This window comes from Apteryx mantelli, chromosome 15 (genome assembly GCF_036417845.1).
Source record: "Apteryx mantelli isolate bAptMan1 chromosome 15, bAptMan1.hap1, whole genome shotgun sequence".
Classification (NCBI taxonomy): Eukaryota; Metazoa; Chordata; class Aves; order Apterygiformes; family Apterygidae; genus Apteryx; species Apteryx mantelli.
Genome location: NC_089992.1, coordinates 19697051 through 19716694, shown reverse-complemented (window position 1 = coordinate 19716694; position 19644 = coordinate 19697051). Strand labels below are relative to the sequence as shown.

The 19644-nt window shown below is 51.9% G+C and overlaps 1 protein-coding gene across 1 annotated transcript; it reads right to left on the bottom strand.

Annotated features, from left to right (window-relative positions):
• Nucleotides 1-272: 272 nt before the first annotated feature.
• FOXB1 (forkhead box B1) lies at nt 273-1235 on the bottom strand. Its single transcript, XM_013957015.2, has one exon. The coding sequence runs from the start codon at nt 1233-1235 to the stop codon at nt 273-275; it is 963 nt and encodes a 320-aa protein (XP_013812469.2).
• Between the last annotated feature and the right edge of the window lie 18409 nt (nt 1236-19644).

Below are 19644 nucleotides of genomic sequence, written 5' to 3'. Positions count from 1 at the left end.
TTTCGTTGTACCCCAAAAGAGCGGAAAACAAAGTTAAGAAACAGCAAAGAAACCGGGACACTGAAGGAGAGCATGGCGGAAAGGGCGAAGCAGAAAGGCGGCTCACATGAATGGCAAACCTCTGCTTTCCCGCGGGGAGTTTTCTCTGCTTGCAGGGAAAGGAAGAGAGAGGGGGAAGACAAGAAGAGGAAGGCAGGAATGAAGGGGGGGGGGGGGACTGCGAGGAAACTTTGGAGGCCGGGCGGCGGCGGAGGCCGCGCAGGCGGCCCGGGTCAGTGCACCGCCACCGAGTGCAGGGCGGGCGCCGGGCTGGTGAGAGTCTCGCTGGGGGTGGCCGGGCTGCTTTGGCTGGTGGCGGTCTGCGAGGACGTGGGGCTCAGGGAGGGGGGCGAGTTCGAGAGGATGGTGGGGATGGGCGCGGGCAGCGCGGGCAGCGCCGGCACCGCCGCGGGGGTGGGCTTGATGGGGACGGGGATGGCCGGCAAAGTCTGCCCCCCATGGCAGAGCGGCTTGATGGGCACGCCGTACGCGCTGTACTCGCTGCTGGCCATGGAGATGGGGGTGGCGGTGTCGATCATGCCGGAGCTGTACATGTGGGGCCAGCTCGTGCCAATGGAGCTGCCCACCGTAGTCAACTGGTTGGGGAGGGGGTAGGCGGCCGGCATGGGCTGCATCGTGGAGAAGGCGAGTCCCCCGGGCATCTTGTACTCTCTGGCGATGATGTTCTCGATGGCGAAGGGGTGTTTAAAGCTGGAGGGCTGGGACACGCCGAGGTTGTACGTGGACATCTGGGGCAGGTGGGTGCCGGTGGCGGCCAGGGCGCTGAGGCGCAGCTTCGCCTGCTGCTGCAGGTACTGCGCCGCGTCGGCCGGCTTGCTGGGGGCCAGGTGGTCCGACTTGACCACCTTGAAGCGCTTGCGGCGGCGCAGGAAGCTGCCGTTCTCGAACATGTCCCCGCAGCTGGGGTGCAGCGCCCAGAAGCTGCCCTTGCCCGGCTGGTCGGGACGGCGCGGGATCTTGATGAAGCAGTCGTTGAAGGAGAGGTTGTGGCGGAGGGAGTTCTGCCAGCGCTGCGTGTTCTCCCGGTAGTAGGGGAACCGGTCCATGATGAACTTGTAGATCTCGCTCAGGGGCAGCATCTTCTCCGGGGAGCTCTGGATCGCCATGGCGGTCAGGGAGATGTAGGAGTAGGGAGGCTTCTGGTCACTGTAAGTGTTTCTGCCCGGCCGAGGCATCTTCGCTAGCGGACCCGCAGAGATCTGCAGAAGGGCAGCGACAAGGAAGGGGTCGGGGTGAGGGGAGAGGGGTGAGTCCAGGAGGGTTTGCACCGACACCCGGCCGAGGTAGCGGCTGGGGGCGGGGGCGGAGAAAGAGGCGCTCGGAGAAAGGGCGCAGCGGAGCTTGGCCCGCCGGCAGGGGACGGGGCGCAGGGGAGGTGATCCGGCGCCCCGCGCCGCCGCCGGGGGAAGCGCCGTGCCCTTCCCCGGCCACGTCCGGCCTCGCTCAGCGCAGCCGCCCCGCAGCAGCCCCGCGCCAGCCAAGTTACTCTAGTGGTGGCTCTGCCTCTTGATCTTGGGAGTAGGAGAAGGGGACCCCCTTCCCATCCCCTCGGGCTGCCACCCCGCTCCACGCCAGCCCTACATATGCCCACCTTAAAGTTGCTGGAAGTTGACAGTCTGCATCCGGGACGGAGCTGGGAGTCGGGGCTCTTTCCCAGCCCGGTCCTCCGGCGCCTCTCTCGCTCCCTTCCCGGCCACTGCTCCGTTTTAGTCCTGAGGAGGCAGCGAGCTGGCTCGATTTGGGGAATCCTCTCGTACACCCCTCCCTTCTCCTCCGCGGCTGAATCAGCTTCTTTTACACCACCGGCAGCTGGACTGTAGCAGGGGCTTGTTTGCGTCTCTGCAGCTGAGATGAGCTAAGTAGTTGCCTCCATGTCCTTCCTCTAACCATCTGATAGTTTTATGTGGTGACATGAGCAGAAAAGACCCCTGTAGAGGCGCTTCATTAATGTGCCACTTCTTCGCTATCATATGACAATCGCCTTGGGAGGAGGGGGAGGGGAGCGGGGAGGAGGGGGCTGGAGAGAAAGGCATAATCTGGTTTCATTTACACCTATTTACATGGACACCTTGGGCCAATAGGAATCATTTCCATTTGAAGACAAGGCGAGGGGTGAAAAGGCTCCGCAAGCGGAATTGCGGTGTGATGGTACCCAGTAAGGCGGGTGCGGGGGGGTGAAGGTATGCACTAACCTTTCTGTGGACTTTGCAGGAAGCTTAGTCTGCAATTCACTTACGAATGGAGCTACCGAGCAGTGGGATGTTTGACATGGAAATTGCTTGGCTGTGGTATTCTGTTTGTTCTGCATTGTTATCTGATTTGTATTGTTGCCTAACTTAAAGCGACTCTTTTTCCCTGTAACGAGAGACTTTCTCTTTGCCATCTTCCAACCGAGCCCCTGCCTCGCTCGCGAAGGCTTATTTCGGCGCAGGGAAAATATTGGGGCTCCTCCGTGCCCGCCCGGGGAAGTTTGCCTTCCTCCGCCACTCTAGCCACGCGCGTTGGTGTAGTTCCCCGAGCCTGCTGGGGCCAAAACGTGGAAGTCGCCTTAAAATCTGCCGCAGCGCCCGGGCTCGCTCCGGGCGGCCGAGGCGGCGCCGCGTGCTCTCGCCGCCCGCCGCCCGCGCCGCTCCCGGCGCCGGGCCCCCGCGCTGCCTCCGCACGGCCCGTCCGGGCTGCCCGGCCACTGCGCTGGCTACGGGCAACCTGACACCTTCCACGGGAGCCCCGGAACGGCTCACGCTGTGCTTGTGCCTCTGTGCTTCGCGGTGCACACGCTCGCGTAGGTGCAGGCGGGCAGGGTGTCTAACACTCGAGTTGCGGCTTTCTCTGCTCCGCTCTCCTGCGTCCTCCCAGGGCCACGGCCCGATCCTGGAGCCGCAGCTCCGCCGAGCACCTCGCTGCCAGCCGGGTGTACGGGAGGAGGCTCAGGCCCTGGAGGTCCCAGGCTTGCCCTGGCGCCTGGGGGAAGTTTGGGTGATATGTATTGCCGAGGCTGCGGTGCATCCTGTCACTCTAGAGCCAGAATAAAAGATTGGCTCGGGAGCTGCAAGCCCTGGAAAAAAGATCCTTTGTGGTGAATACACATCCACTCCATTAACAATATTTTCGGAGCCGGTCAATAACTCACCAAAACGTAACTTAAACACGATGAATTTAGGAGATTAAACAATTTCATTAATATTGAAATGGCTGCTGAGGCTGAGCGCACTCGCTTGAAATGCAAGCGCACGTTTTTCAATATTAACAGAAGTACTTGAAGAAAAGAATAATGTCACCTTCTTAATTCAGCAAAAATAACTGGGGTGGGGGAGGGAGCGCCCGCTCCGGCGTCTCTCTAGAGCGGTCTTCTGCGAGATGGGCTCTGCCTGCGGTTAGAGTCTTCTCTGAGGGACAGTTCCCATCAAGCAGGGCTCCCTGAAATCCTGCAGGAGCTTGAAAACGCATTTAGCACTGCAGCTAGACCCGACGTCGTGTCTGTTAAACTGGGTTCCCCTCGTTGCAGCCCGGCTGCCCTCCGTCCCACCTAATCCCTCTCTCCCGGGGCAGGATGTCGTTTAGAGAATAATGGGGAAATAATGGTATTTCTCGGAATCGGAGCAGCCGAGCTTGGCCCCGCGATGCCAAGCTGGCGAGCCCGGGGCGGGGGACCTGCCGCGTGTCATCGCCCTTGCAGAGAGGGGCCGGGGCCCGGGGGTTCAGAGCCTGGCGGCTGCCGCGCTCGGTGAGCACCCGCCGAGGGCTGCGTGCGAGCCGGGCAGGGCAGCGAAGCGGCCCTCGCGCTCGCTCGGCAGGTGGGCGCGGATGAGCCGCGGACTTCGGTAGAGTTTGGGAAAGACAATGCTCTGAAATGAGCACAGGTTCCTCCCGGCGTCCCCTAGGACACCGGGCAGAAGGCTTCTGTTTTTGTAATGAGAACCCCCAAATATGTAGGTTTAAGGGGAACACCCCCCCCCTCGATACACACACCCACGCTGCACTTCTTTCCAACAATCCCCCGTTCGGATTTTGTCTTTCAGCCCAAGTTCACTCCTGGGATGCCTGTGAAAACAAGAGCTCAGAAGCAGCACGGGCATAAATAAAATCCACAGACTGACACATTCTTTTCTTCTTCTTTTTACCGGTACCTTTTATTTTCGAATAAAGAAAAAAAAAACGCTGGTGCAAATGGGAACCCGTAAGCTGTAAAGTTAAAGAAAAGTCGACTTCCGTTGTCATTTGCTGCTCCGAGTGCAAATAAGGTATGTTTGTAAGTGGTCCGATTTTTTTTCCTCCATGCAAAGGAATGTGTGAGCGGAGGGCTAGGGCAGGCAGAGCGATCCCGGTAATTGATACCCAAAGTTTCACCTCATGTTAAGCACGCAACAAATGACAGACTTGGGCAATATAGGATTTAAATGTAACTTGTAGCATTTGCCTTTTACTTTGAAAGCCAACATTAGGGAGGAGGAGAGGGGGCGAGTACGAGTGCTTGCAAAGTGGATCCAAATCCATTGTGCAGAAAACCAAAACAAATAGACGTTTTTCTGAAGCCTAATTCAAATAAGAAGCTCAGTGAAAGTGTTGGGAAAACTGTATAAAATACACATAAGTCAATTATATCAATGTGCAAACCTAATGGAAATCTATTTCGTGCAATAGCCATTCAGTCATTCCATGGAGCCCATCACGGACCACCTTTCTGCATGGAAGGTTCGCAATAGCCCCCTTTCCCACAAGCAAGACCACACACGTTTACAGATTTGGTAATAATTTATGCTAATTTTCCTCCATAAATCCACAATTCGCTTCAGTGGCAAGCGGGGCTGTTGAGAGAGGAAAAGGAGACAGAAAAGTGACAAATACAATATTGATTTTGAATCCTCCTGGCTGCAGGCAGGTGTGTTCCTTTGCAGAGGGAAGGAGTGGGAGAGGGGCTGTGAGGGGAAGCCAAGAAGTTTTCCAGGGATAAAAAAATCCACACAGTGTGAAAGAATAGCTCGCACAACCTTGTTAATATTTACAAACCAGTTGGGAGAAAAGAGAAGGGAGGGGGGAAGTACCAGCTTCTTAGGGTTTCCTAGGCTGCGAAACACAATGCCAGGCTCTGAGCAAGCTTCCCCCGTTTTGGAAAGTCAACTCCAGGCTGCTGGTTGTGGCCGCATTTCGGCTAAGCCTCGCTCTCTTTTTTTGTAATGGTTCTGTTTCTCTTTGCTTCCCGGGGGCCGGCAGGGAGAAGGAAGCGGAGAGATTTGGGCTCTGGCGCTTTATTTGTGTTTGAATTCCCGGTGAGGAGTGCCGAAGTGCTCCGGCCGCTCTGGGAACTGCGGCCGAGTGCGGCGGGGCTTTGTCCCACCGCACATTCTTTACCAAATCTGCCACTTTGGCGTGAAACTACTTAGCGCCCTTTCAAAAGGATTTTGTTCCTTTCGCATTGAGCGCTAAACAAACTCCCCCTGCCTGTCAACGCTCAACTGAGAGCTGGTCCCCAACCTGTATTCCTAATAGCAGCGTAACCGCCTGGGATCTGCAGTGCCCTTTGTGCCCGAGGGGCCGCGCTCGGGCACGGCTGCGCCCCGCGGAGCTCCGCCGGCCCTGCCCTGCCCTGCCGTCGCCCGGTGGCTCCTCACCGCCGCCGCGTTACTTAAGGCGAGCTGCCTCCCTGCGCTCCGCCCGCCCGCCCCGCCGGGGCTTTCAAGCACCCAGAGCCCAACCCAGGACCCGGCCCGGTTGCGCCGCGCCCGGGGATGGGTCGGAGGATGTCCCCTGCCCCAGGGCCCCTTCCTTCGGCTACAGGCGGTAGGGCCGACGGGCCTTTGTCCCCGCCGTCCTGGCGCTACCTGCGCTCCCTCTTCGCCGGGGGCCCACGCGGCCCTGTCGGGCGGCCCCGGGGGAGACGGGCTCCCCTGCGCCCGCCTCGGCTCCCTGCGGAGCCCCGGCAGCGGCTGCGCCCGGCCCGAAGTCTCGAAACTCAAAGGCCTCTCGTGGCTGCGGCGGAGCCGCGCTCGGCAGCGGCCGCTGCCTGCCCGGGGCGCCCGGGGTCAGCGGGTGGGGGCTCCGCGCCCCCGGGGCTCCCGGCCCTGGGCAGCGGGCCCCAGCTGCGCCCGGCCCCAGCGCCTGGGACTGCCCGGCTTGCCCAAGCCTGGGAAAAGGCTGCTGTTCCCTCTCATCCCTCCCGGGCCTGTCCCGGGGCAGCTGGCTCCGCCAGGAGCTGGTCTCCCAGCAGAGCTGCTTTTCCCTCCGTGCTCCACCTGCCGCCGGGGGCAGATCCCAACGCGCTGAGCGCAGCACCTCAGTGTCGCCCCCGGAGGAGCTGGGACCCCGCAGGGGCGGCTCCGGCTCCGCGGGTCCGACACACTGAGAGCGGGAGCCCGGGCCCCGCGCGCTGCCGTGCCTCCCGCGGGTGCGCAGTCTCCGCGCCCCTCCTGCCCGCAGCCGGGCCCCGCGGCGCGGGTGTCCGCCTGCTCCCGTCCTCTGCCGAGTGGGCAGGAGCGCGCCCGGGCCGCGGCCTCGCGCGGTGTCGGCGCCTCCCCCGAGTGGGCTCCCGAGTACCATTCTGTTACCGTGGGGTCCAGCTCGAGCCTCGAAGTTACTGTCCTGAAAGCCCAGCTTTGCAGTGAAGTCCCCTTCCCCCCTTCCCTTCCCCCTTCCCTTTCCTTCCCCCTTCCCTTCCCCCTTCCCCTTTCCCCCTTCCCCGTTCCCTTCTCTTCCCCTTCTCTTACCCCTTCCCTTCCTTTCCCCCTTCCCTTCCCTTCCCTTCCCTTCCCTTCCCTTCCCTTCCCTTCCCTTCCCTTCCCTTCCCTTCTCCCTTCCCCTCCCTTCCCGGAGGCGCAGGAGTATTTATCTACACTTATGGGGTTTGTTGATTCGTTTATTTATTTATTTGGAGAAGTATCAGGGGAGGCCTCGCAAACTTTTTCTTTTTAATCTTCTCTTTTAAATAAATGTCACATATCAAGCCGCCCTCTCTTCTCTTTTTCACATTGTAGGAAATATTGAAAATGCCACCTTAGTATTGAAGGGATTAACTTGCTTTTCTCCCAGCCCCTAACTCTGGTGTAAAGGGAGCAGTAGATCAACTGTATAATGTGTGCACTGTTTGGTCATTTGTACAAGCAGAACAAAGGTTGAGCTAAGCCAAATTGCATTGCACTTGTGAACCGAGTCCCAATTTGAAGTATCTTTTACAGCAGGGGGAATGAGAACAATTTCGTGTATGTCTAAAAGGGAATAACAAAGCCACTTTCTAGAGCATCTCAAAGTGAAGTAGTGAGGCGTGACATTCCCAGGGTGAGGAGGGACAAAGGCAGGGTCAGGGGGATGAAAAAGGGAATCAAACAGCCACTTTCACATGTCTGCCCTCAACTGCTGCACCTCTCCATAATAGGAAACAACTGTTGTAAAAAGGGGGATTGCTCCCATTCATTCAAAATAGCAAATGATAGCTAAACAACATTGTCAAAACTGAATCAACTTCTGTGCAGTACCACCCAGAAAAAGGTATTGTGTTTTGGTTAATAGCTGGGTGGAGCAAACTTGATTTTCTTTTCTTTTTTTCCTTCTTTCTTTTTACCTTCTCTTTTTTTAAAAGAAACTCTTATATCCAAATCAGTTTGTTTCATAAAGTTTTTTTTTTTTAATCTTCAGGATTTATCGAAGTCATGCTCGTCTCACTGATGCTTTCTCCCACAGTCTGCTCTTGTCTTGCTGTTTGGCAGAAAAAAAGAAAGAAAAAAAACCCTAAGGGTAAGGTCCCCTTTTCCCTGTGGCCAGAATTGCAGTGCAAAATACACAAGGAATGTAGATTTCTCCCGAATTGCATGTCTGAGACGCCGGGCAAAATCACCTTTAAAAGACTAAGTTATTACTAAACCAAACATTGTGAAATGGTTTTTATGATAATTGACGATGATTTTAAACTGCATCTCCGCAAGAATAATGGCATGCATGTTACAGTTACTTCCCCTCTTTGAAACCAAAGGTAATAACCGTTTGAGGGATTCGGACTAATGCAAACTTTAAGGGAAACATTTTCCCCCATTGTGTGAAGCCCTTAACGAGCTGGGATTTAATTAGGGTCTAAACTTTGAATGCGTGTATTTTCCCCTATTGGCAGGGGGCATGTTTGCAAACAGATCTTTAACTTACAGCTATAAAACCGTGCGGCGTCCGGGGGGCCAGGCTGTGTGACCGTGTGTGCGTGCGTGCGTGCGTGCGTGCTGCTGCTCCGCGCTGCCCCTTTCCGCCGCGCTCCCCCTCCCCGCCGCGCCGCGCCGCGCCGCGCCGCGCCGCCAGGCTGCCACCCACAAAGCCGGCCAAAAAGGGAGGCCAACGCCGCAGCGCCGGCCCCCCCCAGCGCCGGGCCGCGCCTCTGCCGCGGGGCGGGCCGCCGCCGCCCGCCGCCCGGCCCCCGCCGCGGCAGCCCGCGCCCGGCCGCGCGCAGAGCCCGCGCCCCGCGCCCGGCCGCGGCGATTTCGCGGGGAGCAGCGGGGCCGCCCGCCGCGAGCGCAGCGCGCCCGGGCCGCGGCGGGGCCGCGCGCTCGCCTGCCGAGCCGGGAGCAGAGCGCGCAGGGTGCCGCGGCCAGCCGAGCGCGGCGGCCTTTCCCCAGCCGTGCGGCTTCCAGCGCTGCTGCCGGTTGCTGCCGACCTCCGCCCGCCTCGGCTCCCCGGCCGCCACCCTCACAACGTGAGCAAAGCTCCTGTCTTCCCATCAACCCTCAGCTCTGCAGCGAAAAACGTATTAACCTGCTTTAATATTTCATCCCTGGAAGAGGTTCTTTGGATCTAACTTTAGAAAGGATTTCCCCGCAGCGATTTCTTCCCTTATGTTTTTTCTCCGTCTTTATTACTGAGCGATACTGTAGTCATACAGCATTTAATCAGCTAAAGAGGAAAGTATTTGATAGAGGTTTTTTCTTCCTTTGACGAGGAAGGATTTTACATGGGAATAAAAGGCATTGCGAGTGGCAGAGTTTCTGAGCTCTCAGAGAAGATGTCTGCTCTGTCGTAGAGGGGAAAGCCCCCTTGGATTTCCTTCCCTGGAAAGTATTTCCTTCTGAGTTTGCTCTCTCTTGGGCCACGACCTGCAAAACCTCTAGCCCTGTGCTTTGGGGGGCAGCAGCCTGAGCTGGCACGAGCATTTTGTAACGGAGGCAGATTTATACTGCTAAAAGTCACAGAGCCAGCGGAAGGGAGCCGCCCCGCCGCTCTCCGCGGGCGCGGGGCTGCCCGGCCCGCGGACCTGTTGCCGGCCCCGCGCGGAGCTGCGCGGGGCTGCGCGGGGCTGGCTGGGTAAACGCTTGTGTATTTCACATTATCATCCCGCTATCTGCAGGCAATGTAGATTTTCTAAAGATCTAATGAATAAACAACCAGCAAGTGCTGGCGGTGTAATTTACATTGTTAATGCCTACATGTGTATAATAAATATGCATTTGTATGTCTTCAAATAAACTCTTTCCAGTTTCTAACCTGTGGTGATTTATTTTAAAAGCTGTCCTTTCCGAGAAACCAATTTTCCTTTTCCTTTCCTGGGCTAATAGGGAGAGAGGTGACCTGGCAAGGCGCGTTACGGCTAGTCGGCCGTGGCAGCGGCAGCCGCGGCGGCCGGGGCACCGCCTGCGCGGCGCAGCGCAGCCCGCTCCGCTCCGCTCCGCGCCGCAGCCGGGGCCCCGCGCCGCAGCCTCCCCCGGCTCGGGGCGGCCGGGCCGCGGCCGGGCAGCGGCAGGCACTCCTTTCGCGGTGAAACCTACCACGGCTTAAACAGAGGACAATTTAAATGTAAAATACTAGCGCATTGTATTAGTCTAGAGGTGCAGAGAACAAGGCGCTCAGAAACTGAGCTTCAAAGGCATCGGCTTCCCTCAAGGAAAAGTTTACTAACGTGGATGCTCCCTTCCACCCTCCTCCCCGCCCGCCCTCCTCCTCCTCCTCCTCCTCCTCCTCCCTCTCGGCGCGCGTTGGAGACAAACGATTTTCCCGAGCGCCTCTGTAGAGGGCATCCCTGACCAGATTTCTTCCCTCTGCGCAGAGGCAGCTCCAGCGCTGGGAACCGCGCAGCGGGGCTGCTCCGCGCAGCGCAGCCCGCAAACGCGGCTGCCGCGCCGCCCGCCGTCGCGGCTCGCACCCTGAGACCTTGAACGGGAGGCGAGGCCTTCTTTCGCTTCCAGATCTTAAGGCTGAAAAGCTTGGCACTTGCAGCCCCTACTGACTTCACCTTGGGAGGGATAAAGGTTTTCTCCTCATTTTTCGCTACAAACCAGGTGCCACTTTCTTATAGCGCTTGATGGAAAATGTCTCATCTTCAGCGAGCTGGATCTGGCATACATTATTTTAATTAAGTCTATGGCGATTTACCTTCCTCTGAGATCCATTCCGCTGTGCAATTAGGAACGTATTGGTGCTAGCACATATGAATATTCAGGAGAGTGTCAATTAATTAGCAGACAGAGGAATCTCATTATGGTGCTCGAAACCCTTTTAGTGCTAAGCAGAATTAAGGGGGCATTTGCCAATGTGCTGGATTAGTGAATATTTTACTACGCGCTCATTTAACTTCATTATCATAGCACTTACACTACTCTCTGATTTTATTAATTAAATTGCTCATTAATTTATCCAGAAAGAGGGATAAAAGTTTTATGACGCCACAGCACTTGCGTAGACAGCTTAGAAAGCCACCTCCCGCGCCACCCCGCCGCTCGGCAGCGCCGTCCCCGCCCGGGCGGCCCGGACCCGCGCTCCGGCCCCGCGGGGCCCCGCGGCCGCTCCTGCACGCGCGCTCCGCACGCACTTTGTTTTGCAGCCGTGAACTAGATACATTTTTATTTCCTGTAACCCTAGAGATAACTATAATACAGCAATTAGTGTGGCTTCAGCAAAGGGAAAAAAAAGGTATCGCTGGGAATTTATAGTATAGGTTACGGCTTTCGTCTTTTTTTCTGCTTAAATCTTTTCTCAACATCTCGGGAGTGGGAAAGCTTACGATGCGATTAACCCCTTAATCTCTGCGCGATATGCTGGAAGAAGAGGAATGATCTCCTCTTTCCTAGTTTTCTGGACAGAATCACGTGCGATCTCTTTTTGAAAGAGGCAGAGGTGAAATCTTAAGTATTTCGCTGAGGACGCTCGGGGAATCCCTCCGCGGTATCGGGAGCAGTGGCAGCACTGGTCTCTGGCAGGGAAGTTGCATTTTCTCAGTGCAAGTAGGAGAACTGCGAGGATCAGAAGGCAGCGAGCAGGTTCGCAGGATTATGCTCATTTTCTAATTAGGCAATACTTGAATTCTCATAATTTTTCCAAGGAGCATTGTATTAAGAGCAGCTATTTAAAATATGTCCGTGGGATATTGTGCTTTGCAAAAAACAAACAAAAATTCCCTCAGAAATGTTTAATATTAAATATTAATAGGATTTAAATTCAATAGCCGTATCCTGCGACAGTTACAGATGTGCGGGAAACTATAGATAATCAGCCCTTGTGCATCTTCACACAGGAGGGATCGACCTGGTGTCAGGAGAGGCTCCGCAGAGGAAAGGGAAATCGGTGGAAATGTATTTAAAAAGTCACCTTCATTTCAACACTGAGCGCAGAATTTGCCCAAAAAGGTTAGAAAGACAAATATTAAATCTGCCTTCACAAAGGGAGCTGCTAAATAGATCCGAAATTAATATGCATGTAAAATTAATTAGCTGCATTTCATGACATCAAAATAAGTACCTGGGAAACAAGAACACCTTCTGGGCATTTGGAGCCATATGCTAGAATTATAGTTAATTGACTAATTACATAAATTAAGCATTAATTTTACAACACATCAAGTATAAAAGATATCTCAATTAATTGTGCGTAGATGAGGAGGTTAAAGGGGAGGCGGGCGGCCCCACTCCGGCCGGACGGGGCCGGAGCAGGGCGGGCGAGCGGGCGCTGCGCGGGCGCGGAGGCAGAGGCAGAGGCAGAGGCAGAGGCGGGGCGCCGCGGCCTGGGCGCCCACGGCCCGCCGCTGGCTCTGGGCTCTCGTTAACGCGCCGAGACAAAAAGCGCGAGTTCATTAAAATCAATTACAGCGCTGCAAATTGATTGGCTTTTGTCAGGGAGAGCAGCTCGCCGCCGGGAGCCGCCCTGCCCGCGGGCGGGGCCGCTGCAGCCCGCCCGGCCCCGGCCCCGGCCCCGGCCCCGGCCCCGACGCTCCCCGCCGGGCCCGGGCCGCAGTGCCGAGCGCCGGAGCCCCCGCCGAGACGCTGCCTGGTGCACGGTACGGCCGGGGTGGGGGGCGCCGGCGTGCCTGGGGTGCCCCGCCGCGGGACTGGGCTCTCTTCGGCCTTCCCTCTACTTGCTTTGTTTGGGGCTTGTTTTAAGAAAAAAAGGGACACCCCCCCCCATCCCCAGATGTTTATGTTTTCCAAGCGGGGAGGAAAATTCAATTGAATGGACAAAAGGCACGGGGTGGGTCAGCTTCCAGTGAAGTTAGGTGTTTCCTCTTTGACTTTGTGAGAGCAGGGTTGAGTTTCAATGGAGATTAAAAACGTGAGGTAACCGGCCCTTGGTGTGCAGTTATTGCCCCTTCTGAGTGAGGTGGTGCTCACCAAAGGCCCAGCCCAAGGTACCTTCCTTGCCGGCGAGCAGGGCGGCCTGAAGCTGAGGAAGCGCTTGGCACTGCTCCCCTCACCTGCCCGGGGGAAAAGGAGGGCCCTGTTTCATCTGACAGCACCCAACAGGCTGCTGCGCTTTGGGGAGCTGTCTTTGGAGCTAACAATTTAAGCATGAGGCTGGTCGTGTTAAAATGCAGGAAGGATTTTGAGCTAATTGGAATAATTATATTTTAAAGGTTAAAATGGGAGAATTCAAACCAGCAAGGGAGCTCTGGGCACTGAAGAAAACCTTGGCTATGGAAAAAGAAATGGAAAGATTTTCATATTGTACTAGAAGTATTTGGGAAGGGACTGGTAAGTGATTTGCATTTACGTTGGGATGTATTGAACGTCACGAGGTAAAGAAACATTTACTGCTCTCCAACTTCTGGTGAGGTGGCTGTGGCGAAGCTGGGGGCCGGCCTCCCTGGTCGAGCAGGAGGCACGTGGCAGGCCTCTGCCTCCCACCCCAGCGCCAGGACACCCCCCTGCAAGGGCTCACTTCCTCCTCTGGGGGGGGTGGGGGGGCTCTTTTGGGGTCTTCCCCACTTCCCCGGTGTCTCCCATTAGTTCTGCCTTACTAAAGTAAACAGAATTTGGCTTTGAAATTCAAGATCCTTTCCCCTTTGTAAATAAATGCTCCATACAAAGTGGTCTGGCTGCATTAGTTACAATATAGCTTGACTGCTGATGGGCTAGAAAACAGATGAAAACCTGCCACATGCCTATCTTTTTATTGAGACAAAATGTTCATTTTGATGTAGCCGTTTTGTGCTGTTGCCAGATGCTGAAGGTACTTGAGGGAGATGTTGACAAGTGGATAATTGTCAGCAGAACTAAAACAGACACTTTGTTTACAGTTGAGCATGATTAATTGAGAGTAAATAAAACAGCAGCTCTGTTCATAAACTCTCTGCAGCTCAAGTTCAAAAAGAGGCAGCATACTCCAGAAAGGAATGAACTGAACTTGTCATTGTTTTTGAGGAAAGGATCATACACAGGGGTCAGTAACTTAGCACGATAATTAGAACGCACGGTGCAGTGTGGGGCACCAGCCTCTACGTTTCAAGCCACATGGTTTCTTGCTTGCTTTTTCTCTCTGCTGATTTCTTTTTTTTCATTCGTTTTGGTTTACGTGGATCACAAAGAGTTGTGGCTCAGAAATGAATTTAAAAGGAAAAGGTGGGCAGCTGAATGCTGGAAAGAGCTGACACGTTCCGGTAAAATGAGGATACGTTATTAACAGTAAAGTATTAAGTGATGCTGTAATCTTCCTTTCTACATTATAACTTAATGTTGCTAAAGAACATTTCACTCTTTATAACAGCAGTGAGCTGCACAGATTAGAGATGATGGTCAGTAAACCCCAGGTGTAGTCAGCAGTTTCTTTGTAAACCAAGCTATGTTTCTAATTGTATCATATGTAGCAATACACATTTACCCAGAGACGTACAGAAGGTGGCATAGTGAGTATCTAAGTGATACTTAGGCTGCTCAGACTAGACAGATGCTACAGCTCAACAGGAGGGTGGGGGAAAAATAGCGCTTACCTATTCAGAATTGCTGGAATGTGGTGTTCATGCATATCTTTCTCAAAATTACCATTTCCCTTCTCTCCTGTGTGATTGATACTCTCTGAAGCCACTTCCTGTGAATTATTCTCCCTTTAATGAATGGGAGCTCTACTAAGAGACTGTTGTAAAACACTGCTTAGCCTCCCCAGTGTGTACCGCACTTTTCAGCAAAGTCTATCTATATTCAAACTTCCTGCCTCAGTCCTGTCCTTGGGTGGTTTGCAGCTTATAAGAACAGCATATCCATGTGTCTACCTGTTGCCAGTGGGTATTCAAATGACTCCTAAGTATATTGCAGCTGCTGGCTGCCTGTATAAGAGAGAAATGCTTGTTCTGTCAGTATTGAACGAGAGGTAAGCTTTTCTCTCTTATTTCATTTAAGACTGTTGTGTGTTTCCAAGTGAATCAATTTACCACAGCATACAGGGATTTTTGGTTTTGTTTTTTTGTTTTCTTTTGGGTACTATCTCTACTCTACTATCATTGACTTTAACCCTGGAACAGAAGGTCTGGTGACAGCGTTCTATGCCTGTTACCAAGGAAGGCCTGTATGAGACTATTCTCCAGCCTGAGGCCCACAGTGTGGCCACTGGAGGCCATGTTACAAGGGATCCCTGAGGAATCCCTCTATACCCTTAGTATTTCTCAAATTCCTTCTAAAGCCTTTTTCCTTCTCTTTTCTTCCTCTGCACTAATGACTTTGCCCTTCCCTCATCTGGAATGCATCTCTTCCTCTGGAGCATATGCTTGTCTAAGCTGCAGCAGTTGTTGCTTGTCTGTGCAGCTCAGAAGTGCCCCAAGATGCTCCCCAAAGGCTGCAACACTTCAAAGGAGATGCTGCAGGCTCACAACAACCAGAAAACAGGTGCTTGGGGTGCTTGAAGCCCCAAAGGTGGCTGCTGGCATGGATGTAAGAGGAAAAGCTCCTTTCAAGGAGCAGCTTTGGAGTTTCCTTCTGTACGGGAGCACTGGGCACTTTGGGGACAAGGCAGCATGCCAGGTTCCTCTGTGCAAGTTGTGAAGATCTTCCCAGAAGCTAGAGCAGCTGTGTTGAGAACTCCTGGGTGGGTCAAAGCGCCAAGGGAAGAAAAAGAGTTTGAGAGCATTATCTGTCCTGCTGCTGGTAGACTTTTCAACCCTCAAGTTATTGTTGTCATGTGCTGTCTTTAACTCCACTGTGTTACTTGTTCAGATGGTAGTAGGTGTCAGCTCTCCAAACAGGAGGCTATATTTAGTTGCAAAACAGAAGGAAAGAGTGTTTTCCATAATTATGTCACCTTTGTGCCTTTATTCAAAGTCATTTCTACCTGAGAGTCTCTGACCAGACATTCGGAGATAATAAAATCCCTTTGCCCGCACTCATAGCCTAACTTAACCTAGCACCTTCATGAATGAGATCTCTATGCAAAATGGAGAACTATCACACAAAAAACAGCAGGCCCAAAAGCAGAAGGTTCTAATTCTGTTGGCATCAGTGGGATGGGTACATTTGATGAAAGATAATGATCTACCTCATTCATAGACTGCATGTTACTTTTGAGCAAGGATATGCTCAATCAGTTTGTTTATCACCCAGGGACAATAGCTGTGCTACTCAGACCTATAGGAATATCTATTATAAATGGCCATAAATTTTATAGGTGCTGTAGTGTACAGCAAATGCTGAGAAGTCTCAATTAGCATGTGATACACTGCAGTAATGCCAGAAGGTCCAAGGTGAGTTCAGGTCTCGCTGTTGAAGACAACATACGATCTCATGCCCCCCTACCTTTCAAAGAGATTTTTCAGCTGCTGTGGTCTGGCAGTTGTGCTGCACTGATAGGAAGGTGTGAACTGGATGTTTCAGTCTAACTGGCCCAGGGAACTGTATCTGGCTTTTCTGCTGTTCTGTCAGTAGCATGCCCTTGAGAATTGCAGGCATAACTGACAGATGCATGTAGGATATCCTTTTTTCATGGTCAAAACTAGTGGATCCTGAAGGCAGTTCTTCTCTGGGCACAAACCTGGAGGCAGCTTATCGATTGCTGCCTTGCTACCTTGAAAGACTTTGAGTTGGAGTCAAGATTGAAAGAATGAGCCAGACTCATGAAGGTGAATGTGTCTGCTGCGGACACATGGGGACACGTGCTGGTAACCATCTGCTGGGATTCCTCGTAGTTAGCTGCGGAGGTACATTTTTACATGTAGACCGTGAATGCTATATGCATGATCTACTTTATATGCATGTGGTATCAGTTCAGTACGTGTGCAGGTATTAAAGTCTGGTTTAGTGATATTTATCTTACTGTGTATTCTCTTTGTGTGGGAACAGAATATCTTCTTATACATTAGATAATTCTTTCTGCAAAACAGAATTCTTTTAAGAGACATTTTTAAACAGGAATTTGTACATGAAAATCCTGAGAGACATAGCACAGTTCGCCTTTTGCATTCTGTGCATGTAAAGTTCATGTGTATTTGCAGAGTAGAACTTTGTTTAACTTCATTGTCATTAATGGTCAGAAATGCCATGGCACTAGTATTTTACAAGTCAATTATACATAAAACATTCTAACAGGATTATTAGAAAGCATTAAAATGCTTGAGAATATATGTGATACAGGAGAAGGCACAGAATTGCTGTGTACTTAGCGTGTATAATGCAGCTTGCTCAATTTGTTCCTGGCCATTCATAGGCGAGTACATTTTCTCTTTTTAATTGCACAAGATGACAAGACCTTTTAATTAAGGTGGCATCTATAGTATTCATATACTGCAAAACCCACAAATGACTAAAACTTAATAGCTTCATAAAAACTATGGTTAAGGCTTTTACCAACACTGCAGTCACAGCAAAAGGCTTTAAATCATCTACCTCAGAAGTGAACATATGCCTGCACAGAGAGGCAACGAAACTACTGACTCTGAGAATGGTAGCCGCTCTCTTTTTTGCAGAAATAAACCATGTGTGATTTTTATGGTTGTAGTCATAAAGTTGGTAAACCACCTTTCTGTCTGTCTCTTCATGTGTATCTGCACTCCCATGTCAGATTTGTGTAACTTTTGTAACATCCTGTGCTGCCAGTTAGAAGATACTTCTGGGGAGAGAGGGCAAAACTGCTGTTCATCACTCAGCTTTTCCCACAGGCTTCAATGGGCCGTAAGGGAGAGTTTTGCATATGGGTAAATGTGCGGAAGCAGGCAGACGGTGTTAGATGCTGTAGGAAGAGAGCAGGAGGCAGGAAGCCTTGGCTCCTCTCAGCTTTGACACTGGCTCGCTGTCTAGCCTTGGAAACCATGCCGGCCGCTTTGGGGGTCACCGGACTGTGGCAGGACCGCTACTGTAACGTGTGATGTTAATAGTTTATGAGCACGATCCTTTGACAAGGATGTATATACACAGGCAGATTGTTTCGTTTCTTCTCCCTTTCCTTACAGTGATAGTCTTGCATTTGCTGGGCTGATATGGGTGGTGGGGACCCTCCTTCATTGTCCCTGCTTCATAGGATGCCACGCTGCAGCATCCCAGGAATCTTAGGAGGTCACATTCTGCTCCTGAGAGGGGATACACAGCAGCTGCACATTGCCAGGTTTTGCCCTGGTAACTCCAGTGATAATGCAAATGGTTCTTGGTGGCTCTTGTAAAGGGTTTTATATCTATATCTTTGTATCTTTTTCTTTATTTTTTCTTTTTCCCTGGAACATAGAGGAATATTATGCAGGTGCTCAAATAAGGTCTTTTTTTAGCAAGAGCTTTTAGGGTTTTTTTTCCATCATATTCAGTCTGTGGAAAAAGCACCTCTGTGTATATAATAGGCAGGCATTTTGCAGGCATTTTTTTTACCACAGAATTAGATATTTAACAGTTAGTTTTTCATCGTAATGTCATGATGCACAGAGTTCCTCGAGCAGTCCTTGTTATCAATTAAAAAATAAAGCAGATTGTATAATTCAACATTTCCTTTGGGATTAGTTTAGAAAGTGACGTAATTTTTTTACCTTATTGCTAAAAATACTGCATTGTTTACAAGATAAGTATTTAAATAATTTAAAGATGCTATTCCAAAGAGAGACCTTGTTAGAGTGAAAAGTGCTTTTCCATGAGAACCTCTTGCAAGAGAGAAAAGCAGTGAGTAAATAGAGGAAGAAGAAAGGACCTTGGCATGTGTTAACATTTAGCAACACTAAAATTAATGGTACTAATCATGTGTGGTTTGATATTAGTGGATTATGCTCATGGAGTGTGTTTTCTCCATTGTCAGGTTTAGAGTACCACTGATTTTCATTTGTGGGCATGAAAGCAGTCATTTGGTGTTGAGTTCTTGGGGTTGTGCTATGTGATGCTTTACGTGACCGCTGGGGTTGTTCTGCGGGCCAGAGTCTCTGGTTCTTTGGTCCCCTTTATGTCACTACTGCAGCCCCAAGGGGCCTGAACAGCAGCAGCTGATTAGCTGAGTGGGCTGAAGAGGCTGCAGGCTGCCCGTTAGCATTGCCTGGATTGGCAGGAGTGGTCTGGGTCTCCTGGCCCAGCAAAGCCGTGTCCCCTCCGCCTCCTCCCCTTCACCTCAGCCACCCACCTTCTGTTCTGCTTCCTATTGTACAGACAGCTGCGAGGTCTTGCTTAAGCCCGTGCCTGGCTTGTCCAACAGGTGGACTGGGTGGGATCACCGTCATGTTTTGACAGAAGTTAAGGTAGCCCTGAAAAGCCAAGGGATTGAAAGTAGCATAAAGCTATTTAAGCCTATCTCCAAATCCTCTCCTGGTGCTCTGAGGGTCCTCTGTTAATGAAATGGAACACAAAGACAATCTCATCTAGTTGTACTTTTGAATACAGACAAACTAGCTCGGTTGTGATGGAGCCACTGCATCAATGCTCATCAAAATGTCTGCACCGAGCTCTGAGAAGACAAAGTGGAATTAAGTCCCATGTATTCTAGGAAAAAATCCCCAGACTGCTTCACTGTTTGGACAGATTCACTGGTTTTATATACCTGTCATGTGAATGGTCTTTATCATGGCATTTGTCAGGCTGCCACATGCAGATCACCCTTCTTCGCAAGAGAGAGAATCTAAACTGGACGTGGAGAGGGATAGATGAAAATACGTACACGGATCTTCATAAAGCATGAGTGCTTATTTGAGCCCCATGTCATTAAAGCACTTTGACTTGTGCTTAATTAGTTCATCTGTTAAATGACTTGCAAGCATGTGCTTAGATTTAATCCTAGAGATGAAAGCATGTGTGGTAAGTGTTGTTCTAAACAGAGCTATGTTGCCAAATGGCGTTTTCAAATTGTTCAGGAGTTTGGCTTTTCTGCACTAAGGGAAAAAATAATAAAAGTAAAATCAAATGTCAGCTAGGCTGTAACTGTGATTATCTGAGGGCTTGGGCAGGACAGGTTTGTAGGCAGAGGCAATAACTT